Source organism: Choloepus didactylus, chromosome 27 (assembly GCF_015220235.1).
Source record: "Choloepus didactylus isolate mChoDid1 chromosome 27, mChoDid1.pri, whole genome shotgun sequence".
In the NCBI taxonomy this organism is placed as follows: domain Eukaryota; kingdom Metazoa; phylum Chordata; class Mammalia; order Pilosa; family Megalonychidae; genus Choloepus; species Choloepus didactylus.
The window spans coordinates 13,126,680-13,142,821 of NC_051333.1; the positions used below are offsets into that span (position 1 = coordinate 13,126,680).

General features: G+C 49.5%; 1 protein-coding gene across 1 annotated transcript; it reads left to right on the forward strand.

Moving 5' to 3' along the window:
- The first annotated feature begins 5,210 nt into the window (after positions 1-5,210).
- LYPD3 (LY6/PLAUR domain containing 3) lies at positions 5,211-9,321 on the forward strand. The gene is made up of 5 exons (XM_037820663.1): positions 5,211-5,312; positions 5,806-5,937; positions 6,810-6,980; positions 7,259-7,420; positions 8,296-9,321. The coding sequence occupies exons 1-5, from the start codon at positions 5,246-5,248 to the stop codon at positions 8,802-8,804; spliced, it is 1,041 nt and encodes a 346-aa protein (XP_037676591.1). The 5' UTR covers positions 5,211-5,245; the 3' UTR covers positions 8,805-9,321.
- The last annotated feature ends 6,821 nt before the right edge of the window (positions 9,322-16,142 follow it).

A 16,142-nucleotide genomic window follows, 5' to 3' on the forward strand; every position in this document is an offset into this window, starting at 1 on the left:
CTTCATCCTTTAGGTCTCATTTAGCTATCCCCTCCTCCAGGAAGCACTCCTTGATCCCTACTTTGGGTCAAGTGCCTCTTTTGGGCTCCCACAGCGCTGAGCACTCCAGGTTGTCACATTCTGGAGGCAGGTCTTTCCCTCCTCGGGATGCAGGCATTCACTCCCTCTGGTTCCCATCGCCTCAGGACCTGGGTGTCCAGTCCCTGGATCCTGGATCCCTCAAGGATTCAGATATGATGTTCCTGAGTCCTGGAAATGTAAATACCCAAATTCCCTAGGCCCTCTGGGACCCCAGGTGCCCCTTGGTCTCCACTAAGGAGACATCTGAGAGATCTGGTTTCTTGAATCAGCTCATCCCCCAACTTCTCTTCCTGACCAGGGATGGTTCCCCAGGGCCCAGTGCTCAGAAGTCTCTGCTCTTGTGGTATAGTGCTCTGCCCTCACCATCTTGAAATTCTTAATGGTTTTATCTTTGAATCTGTGTTTTAAGTGAAATCTGATGGGACAGTAGAGCATGTGCCAGGGGATTGGAGCCAAGCCACATGTGGTCCCACCCCCCCACCCCCACCTGCTGCTCTTGTCCGCTGTGACTCTCCACTCCCGGCAGGGGCCTGGGTGCTGGTGCGGGGAGGATCAGGGTTGGGGCCCATGTGCCACCCCCCCACCCCCCACCCCCTCTCTGGCATTTCAGGGCAAGCCCGGATGGGCGGCAGCTGGTGAGAAGCAGAACCAAGCAGCAGGGTTGCCCAAGTTGTGGGGTGGGGTCCCTGGACTGTGAGGGTCTGTTCTCATCCTACGAATAGCTCTGTGCCAGAGGAAACATGACATTAAATAGTAATTTCTTTAAAAATTAAGAAAAAAAATTTTTAAATGGAGAGATTACAGAAAAAAGGAAAAGCCCTATTTTCGTACCTTTAATGGCACTCTTTTCCTTCCCAGCATTTCCATTTTGTACTGGGCTCCACAAATTCTGTAGCCGGTTCTGCCCCTACCCACACCCTTTCCCTGACGCGTCCCAGACAGCACATCCCAGAGGGAGTGGGTCTGACGCAGGCGGGGAACATCACTGCACTCAGAGCCTGTCCTGCCTTGGGGCCCAGAAATCCATAATGGATGTGGGCCCAGGGTTGTCTGAGACCCTGGCATAACCCCCAGGGCTGGGGGCTGCCCTCACACTGACCCCTCTGTTCATCTGGCTGGAGAACCGCGATCTAGGTCCCTTGGTGGTGGCCACAGTGGACCGTGGCTGCAGAGCAGGCATAAGTGGAGGCCATGCATTCAAACCTCCCTCTGCTTTCTGGGCCTGGGCCAGGCCAGGGTCAGCACCCAGGATCCGGGCAGGCCTGAGCAAGAGGAGACTCCCCGCCCTGGGTCCCACTCCCTCCCAGGACGCTAGTTCTTCTGGTCGGGCCAGTTCAGGGTTCCTCCCTGAAACTCTCCCACGCTGGGGGCCCGCAGGGCCTCCTGCACACAATAATAATAGTATAATCACCGGCCTGCCACTCTCTGAGTCCTCGCTCTATCCCTCTGTTGGTAGGGGTTTACAGATCCCTTTGGCAAAGGAGACAGCTGAAGTTCAGAGAAGGAGACTGAGTTGCTTGAGGTTACACAGCAAGGAGGTGGCAGAAGCAGGATTCAAATTTCAGTCTGTCTGATTCCCGACTTGATACTTTTCCCACTGCCTCCATCAGCCATGTAAGAAACCCTTTCCTTAATTATAAAAGGGAGCTCAGGGAGTACAGAGAAGCATAGATGCTTAGGCAGGGTCACCCAGCAAAGCAGAGGTTGTGCTGGGATTCGGAGGCTGGGGCCAGTGCTGAGCTGCAGTGTGATGCCAAGTGACCCCACCTGTGTGACTGAGGTCTCTGTCATGGTTTGGAATGGGGGTACCAAACCGGGTCTGGGGAACAGATTGCATCTTTACAAACACTCCCACTATTTCTCCTGCCACCAGATAGTGAGCCAGCCAGATGGAGCTGGGTTTGACTCAGGGCTCTGCCGCTGCCTGGCTGCCTGAACTTGAACTTGGTCTTCCTCTCTCTCAGTACCAGTTCCCTCAGAATTCAAGGAGAGGGTGCTTTTAATGGATGGAGCACAGTGCCCGGCACACAGTTGGAGCTCAAGAAGTCAGGGCTGTTACGAACAAATGATAATAGTAATAGTAATATCAACTTATTTTAACCTATTATTATTAATAATAGCTAGCATTTTTATAGTACCTGGTAGTATGCCCTATATAACCATTTCACATGTATTATGATATTAATCCTCTCAACAACCTGTGAGGTAGGTACTGTTAAGATCCCCATTTTACAGATGAGGTTACTGAGGCACACAGAGTTCAAGCTGTTGTCCAAGTTTCACAGCTGGCAACCAGGTACACTTGTACATGTACCTAAGTGTGGGTTCTGGGGCCAGACTGGGTTCAAAACTGCGTCCATCACCTCCTAGCTATGTGATCCTAGGCAAGTTGTTCAACTCATCTCTGCCTCAATTTCCACATCTACAAATTGGTTATCATAAAAATATCTCATGGGTCTATTGTGTGGAATAAATGTGTTAATATGTAAAAGGGTGTGGAACAGGGTCCGACACAGAGGAAACGCTGAATAAATGTTATCATTGCCTCTGTCTATACAAGAGGTCTCAATATCCAAGAATTAAAGCCATTTGCCAAAGGTCACATGGCTAATCAGTGGCAGAGCTGAGACTTGAACTCACGCCAGTCTGGCTCCCAAACTAAGAGTCATTGCAAAACATAGACTGAGGTCCAAGACAAGGCTTGGGCCCTGACAGTGGTGGTGGGGAACTTTCGAGACAGTCCTGCGTTCCAATGGCACCAAGCTTTTCCCAACCTCAGTTTCCTCTTCTGTGAAATGGGGATTATTCTTCCCTTTGCAGACCTGTTGTGACAATCAGAGATGGTTCCTAAAAAGTGCTAAAGCACACAGTAGGTGCTCAATGAATGATAATAGTCATATTTACCTTAAAGGTTGGTGGTGAGGATTAGATTAGATGAGCTAATACATGCCAGAACACTTCCTTGCTTATGGTAAACACCCAGTACTTGGTCAATGTCATTATATTATTACTCCTGTATTTACTACCATGATGTCGTTTATGGCAGGAACTACCTGGAAATCATCTTGGAAACCTCTCACTTCCCTTCCACCAGTAATTCCTGCCAATTTGTCCTCTTACTGTATTTTGGATCCTCCCACTTTTCCACCATCCCCACGGCTACTGCCCCAGGCCAAGCCAGCGTCATCTCTTGCCTGTGTCAATTCCTTCCAGCCCAAGACCACCAGGAACCCACCTCTAGTTGAACAAGTTGGGTTTATTGCTTCTTGCAACAAGGAGGAATGCACATCATGGGGGAACCGTGGGGCTTCTCAATAAAAGGGAGTGAGAAAGGACTTACTGTAGGATCTGGGCTTGTGTTTGGTGATTTTGTGGAGAGTTTAAGGAAACTGGGCTTTGCTCTGTATTGGATGCTGTCAGGAAGTGGGGGTGATTCTGTGATTGGGTATTTTAATGAATCATCTATGAGGCAGGAGGAACCAAGCAAGGTTAAGGCTGTCACATATTAATATAACATGTTATAACATAACAACACATAACACAACATAACATAATATAATGTAATATAATAAAATATAAGCAGTCACTTAAAATAGCCAGGATATGGGCATGCTTATTCGCTTTAATGACTGGCACAGTGTCCCAGTTTGTTTCTGTGTTCAGACATGACTGTAATGGTCTTGATCACATGATGGTCACAGTGAACTTGGCTGATATTGGTGTTTCATGAGATTGCTCATGTTCCACAGGTGAACGCTGTGGTCTGGCTGAGTGCCCGGCCAACTCTCGCTGTCAGGGGCTGCTTTTCTCTTTCTTACCTGGAAATCTGACCAGCTCCCTCATTGGTCCTCCTGGCTTCTCTCACCTTTTTTCTTGATTTTTTTTTAATTGAGGAATAATGTGCATTCAGTGAAGTGCATAAGTATACAGTATGGTGATTCTTTACATACTTGCCCAAATGTGTAACTACCACCCTGATGAAGATAACAGAGACTTGTCACTATTGCTCCTTCTGGGGCAATACCTTCCCAAGGGTAACTGCAGTCACCCCTGATTAGTTTTGTCTGTTCAAGAACTTCATATAAACGGAATTACCCAGTATGCTCTGTTTTGTTTAAAGGCTTCTTTAGTTCAACATAAAGTTTTTGAGACTCATCTGCATTGTTGCCTAGCAGTTGGATCTTTTTCATTGCTGTGTAGTATTCCAAAAGGTGGATTAATAACCACCTTTATTTTTCCATTCACTTCTTGATGGCTATTTTCATTATTTCCCAGAATGATCAAATTAAAAAGCAAATATCATCATGTCCCCCAACTGATTTCAACCCTCTAAAAGGTTCCTCATTCTTTCAGAGCAAAGCCAAATCTCTTCTCAGAGTCTGGGAGGCCCCTGAACAACCTGGTCCCTGTTTGCTTCTTCTGCCTCAGTTTCCACCTTTCTGCCCTTTGCCCCTTTGCTCCAGGCACAGGGTGGCTCCTTTCTGCATTTGAATGGTCCACAGCACTTCCCACCTCCCACTCTTTGCACATGCTGCCCCCTCACCCTGACCTGCTTCCTCTGGGCAAATCCTCCCTGTCTTTGAGGCTACGGCTCAAATCTACATCCTCAGGGAAGCCTTGGCTTAGGCCCCACTCTTAGACTCCACACTTCCCTGCAGCTCCCTACACTTCTCCTGTCATTGTCCTACTCTCAGTGTAGAGAACAATTTCTCGCATTATTTGATGGATATCTGTCTCTCCCTTTAAACTGTGCTCTAGCTCCGTGAGGGCAGAGGTAGGTTCTGTCTCGACCTCTAGCATCACCCTGCTATAGCCAGCACACTGTGGCTGCTCATTAAATATGTACTGAATGCCCAACTGGAGTGATCTCTGGGCCTCAGGCCCTCCTCGCCCCCTAAGCCCCTTGCGGACTTTCTCCCGGAAATCGTCAGGGGACCTTGACTCCTCGCCCCTCCCCTCCCGGCAACTGTTTAGGGCAGGGGCCCGCTCTCCCTGTGGGTGCCGCACCTGCGGGCGGGGCCCCTTCCCACAGCGGACGCTGAGTTGGCCCGGTTGGGCAAGGCAGGGTTGCCTGGGGGAGGTTACTCATCCTGGGCTCTGGTAAGAGGACCCGGGTTGGGAGGCGGCACACCCAGGGGGGAAGCCGAAGGAGCAGGACCGAGCCATGGACCCCTCCAGGAAAGCTTGGGCTGCAAGCTGGCTGCTGCTGCTGCCGCTGCTGCTTCACGAAGGTGGGTCGGCTGCCGCGAGTGGGCGCGGGAGCTGGAGTGTGAGGAAAGTTCTCTCGCTCTGAACAGAGGGGGCTGTGGGAAGGAATTCCCCCAGTCCAGGCAGAGGGAGCTGTGGGAAAGGCTCCGGCACCATGGGCAGAGAAGACTGTGGGAAAAGTTCTCCCGTTTTGAGCAGAGGGGCATGGGAAGGATCTCCGTCTCTGATTCAGAGGGGGCTGTGGAAGGGATCCCCCTAACCTGGGATGGTGGGGCTCCGCGGCAGGGATCACCCACTTTACGTATAAGGCGCTTTGGGAAGGATGCTCCCATGCAGGCAAAGGGGGCTGTTGGGAAACGGGCCCTCGCGCCCCCAAGTTTGTGGGAAGGTTTTCCCTTCTGCTCTGGAAAGAGTGTGTGCAATAAGGATTGTCTCATCCCAGGGAGAGGCGGCCTGGGAAGGGGAGGAGGGAGAGGCCCTAGCGGACATGGCTCAGTTCTCGGCCCTGCACCCCAGGAGCGCAGGCCCTGGAGTGCTACAGCTGCGTGCAGAAGGCAGATGACGGATGCTCTCCGCAGAAGATGAAGACCGTGAAGTGCGCGCCGGGCGTGGACGTCTGCACTGAGGCCGTGGGGGCGGTGGAGACCAGTGAGTGGGGGGCGGCCCCGGCCCATGCTCACCCAGCCGCGCTCCTCCCTCTGGATCTGACCGTGCCCTTTCAATGCAGCCCACCCTGCCTTTCAGCCTGGAGGGCCCTGGAACACATCCACGCCCCTCACTCCCCGCCTGGCCCTCGCCGTCAGGGTTAAGGGGGGTGGTGGGGGGCTGAGGGTTGAGAACTGGGTGGGGCGGAGCCGGAGACCCCCGACCTGAGATCCCTGCCCACCCTTCTGGGACCCCGCCCCCTTTGCGGGCATACTCTGTCTGTTGGCGCGCGACCACCGAGACCCCTTCATCCCCTTCTGTCCCGGCGGGAATCCTCTCCTTCCCCAGTCAGCTCCCCCTATCCAGTGGGGCCCTCGGTGATGGAGCGCTCCTCTAAGAGGTCTAAGGTTCCCACAGTCTGAGGCTCCTCCCCTCTGACACACCCTCCGCGGAAGCCCCGCCCCTGTCAGGCTCAGTTTTCTGTGGAACCTCGCCCCTTGGGTGTGGGCTATGGAAACTCCCCTCTTTGACATTCGTCCCCCAGGAGGCTCCACCCTGATCCTGTGTCCTTTTGTTAAGTCTCTCGGTTCTTTCTGAGGTCATTCCGCGTTTGCGCCCCTCACTGGCGGTGCCGGGTCTTAGCTCCTGTTTTGGATTCGATTCGGTCCCGTGTCTGCCAGCCCGTCCTCCCGCCCAGCTTTGTGCGGTCCCCTTCCTTCGTGACCCCGCCCCTCCGGCCCTGCGTCCGTCTGTCGTTCTTTCCCCTCGGATCTGCTCTTTCTGAGGCCCCCGCCCTCCGATCCCGGCGGGTGAGTGTCAGGAACCTTTCCGCACGAGGCCCCGCCCCTCTGACCCCGCCCCCTCCGTCCCCGCAGTCCACGGGCAATTCTCGGTGGCCGTGCGGGGCTGCGGTTCGGGACTCCCCGGGAAGAATGACCGCGGACTGGACCTTCACGGGCTTCTGGCCTTCATCCAGCTGCAGCAATGCGCCGAAGACCGCTGCAACGTCAAGCTCAACCTCTCCTCGTCAGCGCTCAACCCGGCAGGTGCGCGGGGGCGGAGCTACCTGGGGGCGAGCTAGGGGCGGAGCTGTGCCAGTCGGCGGGAGCTCTCGGCACGGGCCGGGGGCGGGGCCACGCTCGGGGGCGGGGCTAAGGATAGGCGGTGCGACGTCGTTGCCGTGGGCCGCGGGCGGCTGGGTGCCGGGGGCGGGGCCACGTCCTGGGGGCGGGGCTAGAAGCCTCACGTGCGCTGGAGTGGTCGCGGGCTGCACTGATTCCCGGGCCTTCGCGGCCCCTCTCCTTCTTCCCTGCTCCCCTTGCAGGCAATGAGAGCGCGTACAAGCCGAATGGCGTCGAGTGCTACAGCTGCGTGGGGCTGAGCCGCGAGAAGTGCCAGGGTACGGCGCCGCCCGTGGTGAGCTGCTACAACGCCGGCGACCGCGTCTACAAGGGCTGCTTCGATGGCAACGTCACCTTGACGGCAGGTGAGCGAGCCGCGGAGTACGGGGCCCCTAGGAGTTGTGGTGGCCTTTCTGAGGCATTGTGGGCGACGTAGGTAGCCCTTTACCCAAAGGGTTCCCCCACCTCCAGCGCATTCCGGGGACCGTAGTCGCAAGGTTGACTTGTCCTAGAGCATCATGGGAAATGTACTCCTAATGCCAACATACCATGGGGACAGGGGTGCTTTTTTTCTGTTTTCTTGGAAATACTCTTCCATAGAGGGCTGCCAGGTGCAGAATGGGAGGACGTGCTATGGGAAATGTATTTAAACCTCTAAGCGTCTGCCCAGGCCCTGCGGGCAATTTTTGACCGCTTCAACTCCAGGGGTTAGCGCCCCACCTGCCCCAGGATATTAGCTCACCCTTCTGGCTTCTGCCTCAGGGAACCACGGGAGATGAAGTTTTTCAAGGCACATCCTCTTCCAGGGGTACTGTGGGAGATGTAGTTCTGACTCTAAGACTTAATTCTGGCGGTGGGTTAAAGGGAAGGGGCAGGGGGAAATGGTGAGGAAACTATAGGGAGGGACGTGGGGTCTTGTTCTGCTCTTTGGTCGTGTGAGAGATGGTTTGTCCTAGTCTAAGCCTTTGTTCCAAGGCAGAGTGGGACTTGTAGTTCCACCCCCACACCTTTCCCCTTAATGTACTATGGTGACAGTGGTTCACCATGTGCCAGAGATGGGGGACGTTGTTTCTCAGGGTGAGGCTGGAGTTGAGACTTGTTGTTTTAAGGGATGAAGGGCCCTTCTCTCTCCTGTTTTGGAGTGTTTCCGCTCCTGCCTTGCTCCAGAGAAGCCCACATTTCATTCTGGCTGTGCCTCCCCACTTCCATGCCACCACTGACCTGTGCCTCCCTCTTGCAGCCAATGTGACTGTGTCATTGCCCGTCCGGGGCTGTGTCCACGATGAGTTCTGCACCCGGGATGGGGTGACTGGCCCGGGGTTCATGCTCAGCGGCTCCTGCTGCCAAGGGTCCCGCTGCAACTCCGACCTCCGCAACAAGACCTACTTTGCACCTCGAATCCCGCCCCTGGTTCTGCTGCCCCCTCCTCAGTCTACCACTGTCACCCCAACCACTTCTGTCACCACTTCTGTCACCACCTCCACCCCAGCCCCAACCACTTCCACCTCTACCACAAAACCCACTGCAACCCCAACCACCCAGACTCCTCTGCAGGAGGTGGACTCTGAGGCCTCCTGGGAAGACGGCTCCAGCTTTTCTGGAGGCGCTGCTGGCCACCAGGACCGCCGTAACATGGGGCAGTACCCCGGAAATGGTGGGGCCCACAATCCCTCTAGTAAAGGCTCTGCAGCTCCTGCAACGGAGTTGGCGGCTCTTCTCCTGACTGTGGCTGCTGGTGCCCTATTATGAACTTCTTCACCTGGGGACCCCCCTCTTGTCCTACTTCCCTGGCCCTGGCACCCCTTCTCCCCACTACTTCCCTTTCTCACGAGTGGACTGGGCTGGCCCAGCTCCTGTTCTTCCAGTCGCCCCAGCTTCTGCTGCACTGGTTTGCGGCTTTGGGAAATGATTTTGGGAAATTACTGTTGTATATAACCTGCCTGTGTCCTCTAGCTTTTTGAGGACAGCACCTCCCGTCCCTCTTGTTCTTGGCTCTCCCTCATCCCCTCATGGTGACTGGGACAGAGTGAGAGAGCTCGGAAGTGTCACAGGGAAGTGGAGATGCTTCCCGTTAGCTTTCTCATGGCCAACTTGGAATATGGAGGGATCTAGGAATAACAGGCCCCGCGCTCCGGCCCCTGCTGCCCCCTGTCCCTCCATCGTTGTGGGAAGACTGTGAGCTCCTCGAGGGCAGGGACCCTGCCTTAGGCCTCTGTGTGGCCGGTTTCTGGCACATAAGGCCCTCAATAAAGTTTAAATACTTTGTATAGTGCTTTAAAGGAGTTGATTCCACTGCATTTTCCACAATATTCTCTTTTAACATAATTTTTTGTTGCTGTTGGAGGAGTTGTAGGTTTACAGAAAAATGCGAAGAATACAGAGTTCCCATATCACCCCCTCCCTGTTACTAACCCGCAATGGTGTGGTAGCTTTGGTACAGTTGGTGAAAGAATATTATTATAATTGTATCATTAGTTGTAGTCCATAGTTTTCATTGGGATTCACCCTTTGTGGTACAGTCCTATGGTTTGTTTTTTTTTACATTTTGAATCTAGTAACATTATATACAACCTTAAATTCCCCCTTTTAACTGCATTCAGATATATAATTAAGTGCTGTAAACAGTGCTCCCTTGAAGCACTGAGGCCTCAGGCAGACGGCGAAGCTGAGCTCCAGACCCACAGCCCCGGGGACACCCGAGTTTGAGCTCCGAGTTCCTTCTGTCTCCTGGCATCTAGCCAGCTTGTGGGTGATCCCACCAGGGAGGGGGAGACTGGGCAAAACCACTAAGCAGCCTTGAGGGGTGCGTGGGGTTTTTAGCAATGCTGGGGTGCACAGGAGAGCTTGGTCTAATGGGTTCCTGCGCCCCCCCAGGCCCCACCCACCGTGCCTGCCATCCACCTGGTTTATGGCGACGCTGCAAGCTCACCCGCTGCATCCTGCTTGTCCAAAGGGCCTGAGGATGCCGCTTTCAGTCTCGACTTGTGTTGGGGACCTGGGGCCTGCACCCCAAACCCCGGCCCTTGATGCCCGAGGGAGGGAGGGCCTGGCTTGGGAGTGAGGAAACCTGGTGGTTTGGTGCCGTTTGACGGAAAGGGCAGGAATGAGGACGAGGAGCTCCAGTAAACTCATCAAAGCACATGCTGATTGGGTGGGGTAACACCTCCACAGAAAGGATCCAATCAGAGTCATCACCCACAGTTGGGTGGGGCATATTTCCATGGAAAAACCCAAAGAATTACAATCTAATCAGTACTAATATGTCTGCCCACACAAGATTGCATCAAAGATAATGTCGTTTTGGGGGACATAATACCTTCAAACTGGCACAGACTCTTTTGGGGGAAAAGTTCCAAAGTGTAGAAAAGACTTTGGGATTCTCCCTCTTATTATAGGGATTGTAGCTCGGCCTAGGGTGTCTAACTTTGGGGCTCCTCCTCTCCCCAGCCTGCCCCTACCACCACCACCCCGCTTCCTGCAGAGGCCTGGGATCGGTGGAGCCACAGTCTCAGAGCCGAAGCAGGTGTTAAAGGATGGCTTTTTAAAAAGGCGGATCAGGGCCCAAGGGCTCAGAACAGCAGAAACTGCTCCTCTCACCATTCTGGAGGCTGAATGTCTGAAATCAGGCTGTTGGCAGGGTTGCTTCCTTTTGGAGGCTCTGAGGGAGAATCCATTCCTTGCCTCTTCCTGGCTTCCAGAAGCTTCTGGAAGCTGCCGGCAGTCCTTGGCTTTCCTCAGCTGGTAGCTGCATCACTCTGATCTCTGCCTTCTCCTTCACTTGGCTTTCTCCTCTGGGTCTTCCCTCCTTTTCTTCTCTTTTAAGGATTTAGGACGCACCCTAATTCAGGATGTTCTCTCAGGTTCCTTCATAACCTCTGACAGGGCTCTTTTCTCCAAATAAGGTCACATCCGCAGGTTCTGGGTGGACGTATCATTTGGGGAGCCCCCATTCAATCAGCTACAAAAAGTCAAATCAAGACTCTTGAAAATATAAAATGAACGTGTATCAGAGGTTTTATTTAAGTCATCAATTAATGAGGGGACTGGTAAGACATTACAACTGTTTCAAAGGAGAATTCCAATGATGCACCCAAACAGGCAACCAGGAATGCCAAAATAAATGTATAAATGGATGCAGAGCTGGTCAGTATCCACAGGGAAATGATTGTACTCCAGAAGGCAAGAATCCTTTGTATTACCATCAGTTTACTCTCGGTTTTGCATTACTGTCTTAGTTCAAGACAGTGAAAGGTCGAGATAACCCAAAAGGGCGAGCTGAACGGGACGCCCACTCATCGCTTTTGCCCATTACAGAGTCCTCCAGAATTTTTAGTGACACAGGCGTGCTCCCTGCCTCTAGAAGCCCCCATTGTGGTGGGGGAGACCCAGGCCCAGCCTGTCCTGAGGTGCTACGGTAAGGGTTGGGGAAGGGCGTTTTGCAAGCACAGGTTAGAGGCACCTCATGAGACCCAGGAGCGATGGTGCTCCAGCATGGCTCCCATGGTGATGGTGGCACCACACTTTCTGGGAGTCCTCGACTCCTCCTCCTTGGTCACCTCCACGACTCTGCAAATGTCCGTTTTCGAGACAGTGTAGAATGGAGGTTTGGAGCCCAGGCTTGAGTCAGGCAACCCAAGGTTAAATCCCAGCTCTGTGGCTACCCAGTTGGGTGAAACTGAGCTAGGGAATTTTCTCTAAGCTTCAGTTTCCTCATCTGTGAAATGGGAATAACAGTTCTTACCTTGTAGGGCTCTTGTGAGGCTTAAATTTGATTATGTGAGTAAAGTACAGTTCCTGGCAAATAGGAAGTGCTCAGAATACAGGGAACTGGCATGACGGTACAGTGATTCAGAAAAATATAGGGAAGATGGAATAATATTTAGTCAATGAAAGAAAGACTGCTGAAGGAAGATTGCAGTCTTAGATTCAGAAGTAGTTCTTGTGAGCCCCATTCAAGATGGTGGAGCGAGAAGCTTCAGGGCTCCGTCCCCCCACAGAAGCTTTGGACAACCAGGAAGAACAGGCAGAAACATCTTTCTCAGAGCTCCGGAAAACAGGTAAAGGACTGCAGTAACAGGGTGAGCACTGCATCAAGAAAAAGACCACTTAAAAGCAGTAGGATCACAATCACACAGTCACACTGTCTCACTCCCTTTATCCAGTGTATGGACAGATGAGTGGGAAAATGGGGACAAAAATTAGGTGAAGAATAGGGTGGGTTGGAAGGGATAGAAAGTTTTGGGTGTTCTTTTTTGTTCTTGTTTTTATTTTGGAGGAAGGAAAAGGTTCAAAATTGATTCTGGTGATGAACGCACAACTGTGTGATGGTGCTGGGAATAATTGTACACTGTGGATAACTGTAGGGTGTGCAAATGTATCTCAGTAAAACTATTTTTAAAAAACTAAATGAACAGTGTGGGGGAGGAGGGGTATGGGATGTTTTGGGTGTTCTTTTTTATTTTAATTTTTATTTCATTTTTTAGAGTAATGAAAATGTTCCAATTGTGGTGATGAATGCACAACTATATGACAATACTATGAACTACTGATTGTACAGTTTGGATTATTGTATGTTATGTGACTATGTCTCAATAAAATTGCATTTTTAAAGAAAGTAGAAGCACAATCATAAAAAAAAAAAGAAAAGGCAGTAGTATCTCGTGACGTGGTGCCTGGGCTGTCCCCTCCCTCATAACCCCCAACCCGCTTAGGGTGGAGCTGGCCCATTCTCCCGGTATGAATCCCTGGTCTTGGTTCCGGAGGGAGCAGAGTAGCCCTTGTGCACATACTGGCTGGCATATATGTCTGGCCCAATCTGCCTGGTGGTGGCCTAAGGGACTCTGTCCCAGAACTTCCCTGCATGTTGAAGGCAGCTTGCAGAGCTCTCCTACGGAACCCTGTGGGAGTACCGTCAAGTCCTGCTTGGGGCAAAGGATTGCTGGCCTAGAATATACAGGGCAGTGTCCGGGACCGTGAGGAAACTGTTTCCTAGGGAAGAGGGGACATTTGTATCTGTGTAAACAGGGGAGTACCCAGGTCCATACTTGCATGCCCATGCCCATGCCCATGCTTTGGCCAGGAGCTATTCTCCAAACTCATAGTGTGGGTAAGCCGTGAAAGGGAGAGCATTTGCGTGGGTGAATCTGCAAGGTGTTTTCTTTTTTCCTTTCCCTTTTTATTTTTTATTTTTTTTATTTTTGTGAGCTGCTAGCATTCAAGGAAAGTGCTCTCACAATACTAGCTGGATATAAACTTAAGGAACAGAAATCTCAGTGTCTAAATTCCAGCAATAACAGCTAAAATACAAAAATATGCAGGATTCAACAAAAGATTACAAAATATACAAAGAAATAGAAAGTGATGGCCCAGGGAAAGGAGAAGATTAAAGCATAGAAACCATCAATGAGGAGGATCAGACCTGGGACATTCCAAACAAAGACTTAAAAAATGGTCCTAAATATGCTCAGAGAGCTAAAGGAAAACATGGACGATGAATTAAGGAAATCAGGGAAATGACAGATGAACACAAAGAGAATCTCACTAGAGAGGTGGAAATTATGAAAAGGAACCAAATAAAGGTGAAGACTATAGTAACAGAAATTAAAATTTCCCTAGAGGGTTTCAACAGCAGATTGGAGCCGTAGAAAGAATCAGTAAACTTGAGGATAATATAATTGAAGTCATCCATTCTGAGGAGCAGAAAGAGGAAAGAATGAAAAAAGACAAACAGAGCCTGAAGAACCAGTGGCACATTATCGAGTGTACCAATATATAGCATGGGAGTCCCAGAAGGAGAAGAAAGAGAGAAAGGGACAGAGCAAATAGTCAAAGAAATAATGGCTGGAAACTTCCCACATTTAACAGAAGACATGATTATACACACCCAAGATGCTCAGTGAACTCTGAATAGGATAGACGCAAATAGACCCACACTGCATTTTGTTATCAGCAAACTGGCAAATGCCAAAGATAGCGAGAATTCTGAAAGCCACAAGAGAGAAGCAATGTGTCACATACAACAGAGTCTCAATAATTAGTCAGGTTAAATGCTGATTTCTCATCAGAAACCATAGAGGCAAGATGGCAGTGGGAAGACATATTTAAAGTGCTGAAAGCAAAAAATTGCCAACTAAGAATTCTGCATAGGCAAAACTGTCTTTCAAAAATGAGGGGGAAATTCAGACTTTCCCAGATAAACAAAAGCTGAGGGACTTCATCAACACTATACTGGCCCTATAAGAAATGCTAAAGGGTGTTCTGCAGGTTGAGAGGAAAGGACACTAGAAAATTGACTAAGATCAAACTAAGAAAGATTTCTGGTAAAGATAATGGCATAGGTAGATATAAATACTGGTACTGTTGTATTTTTGGTTTGTAAGCCCACTTTTTACATCCTACAGGACCTAAAAGGTAAATGTATGAAATGTAATGTTAAATCAGTGGTTTTGGAGTCATAATGTATAAATGTGTAATTTGTGACAAGAACTACGGAAAGGTGGGGGGACGGTGGGATATAGGAACATGGTTTATGTATGCTGTAGAAGTTGTTAAATTGGTATCAAAGCAAACAAAGATTGTTATACATTTAGGATGTTAAATTTAAGCTTCACAGTAACCACAAAGAAAATATCAGAGTATATGCAAATTCATAGAGACAGAAAGTAGAGTACAGGTTACCTGGGGTGGGGGGCTGGGACAGTGGGGCGTTAATGCAGAATGAGTGTAGGGTTCCTGTTTGGGGTGGAGGGAAAAGTTCTAGTGATGGTGGTGAGGTGGCAGTGATTCATCCCACTGCATGGTACGCTTAGGAGGGGTTGGGATGGGGAGATTTGTGTTTTTTATTTTTCCACAATTTTTAAAAAAGAGAAACTAAAGAGATAATGACAGTTAAATGCAATACATGTTACTGGATGGAGGAGAAAAGGTTCAAAATGACATTATTGGGATGTAAGAAATTAGAATATAGAATATCAACTTTATATCAACATTAAATTTCTTGAACTTGAGAACTACACTTAAAGTGATTGCACAAGTGAATGTCCTTGTTCATAGGTAATATACTTGGAAATATTATGTGTTCAAGGAGTATGTGTGCAGCCTGCTCTCAAATGTTCAGAAAATAGATAAGTGGATAGATGATAGAATGATATTGCATAGGTGGCAAAATGTTAGGATTTGTGGATCTGGGAATCTGGAGGGTGGTGGGGGTATGTTGGAGTTCTCTCTATGAGGTTTGTATTATTTTTGCAATTGTCCTATAAGCTTGAAATTATTTAAAAATAAAAAGTTAAAAGAAAACACAACTTGTTCTTATCCTACAGGACAGCAAGACCTTAATTTCTTGTGTCATATTTTCTCCTGGGAAGAAGTCATTTCCATCAAAACCTATTTGCAACTCAACCAGAAAAAAATCATTTGCAGCTTATTAACCTTCTATAAGTTAATATCTGAACTTTAAGCTGGTCCCTAATCAGAAATAAATAATAAGGCAAACAAAAGTACATTTCCCCCAGAAAATCAGAAATCTTTGAGTGGGTCTGTTAGACAGTGGTTCAGTATGATACTAAAAATCCATGCTGTCCCCTTTTTGTCTTATTTCCAAGGTTTGGATCAGTGAGATGCATGTATAACTTAAAATTTTCTAGCATCTATATTAAAAAAGTAGAAAGAAAATGTGTAATTAATTTTAATAATATATTTTATTTAACCCAATATCTGGAAAATAGTATCATTTAAACATGTAGTCAATATAAATACATTAATGAGATAGTTTACATTTTTTTTTTTTTGTACTAAATCTTTGAAATCCCATGTGTATTTTACACTTCTGTTATGTTTCTGATTGCACTGGCCACATTTCCAAGTGCTCTGTAGCCACATACGGCCCGTGGCTACTGTGTTGAATAGCACAGTTTTAGATCATTCTTCTTAACTCCCTTGTTGAGGTTGCCAATGGCTGGGGTGACCCTAGGTCCTGGTTTTCCGCAGGCACCCTTATTTATGCCACTTGTTTCAGTGTAATTATCAGTAGCTTCCCTTTTGTCTCAAACTAGTAAATTTTATCTGTTAAATTATATGTTCTCTCTA

Bases quoted from the DNA above. Each gene is read 5' to 3' on its own strand.
- LYPD3 (XM_037820663.1), top strand. From the start codon at position 5,246: ATGGACCCCTCCAGGAAAGCTTGGGCTGCAAGCTGGCTGCTGCTGCTG. The intron at 5,313-5,805 runs GTGGGTCGGCTG...CCTGCACCCCAG, and splicing joins GCCGCTGCTGCTTCACGAAG to GAGCGCAGGCCCTGGAGTGC. The intron at 7,421-8,295 runs GTGAGCGAGCCG...TCCCTCTTGCAG, and splicing joins CAACGTCACCTTGACGGCAG to CCAATGTGACTGTGTCATTG.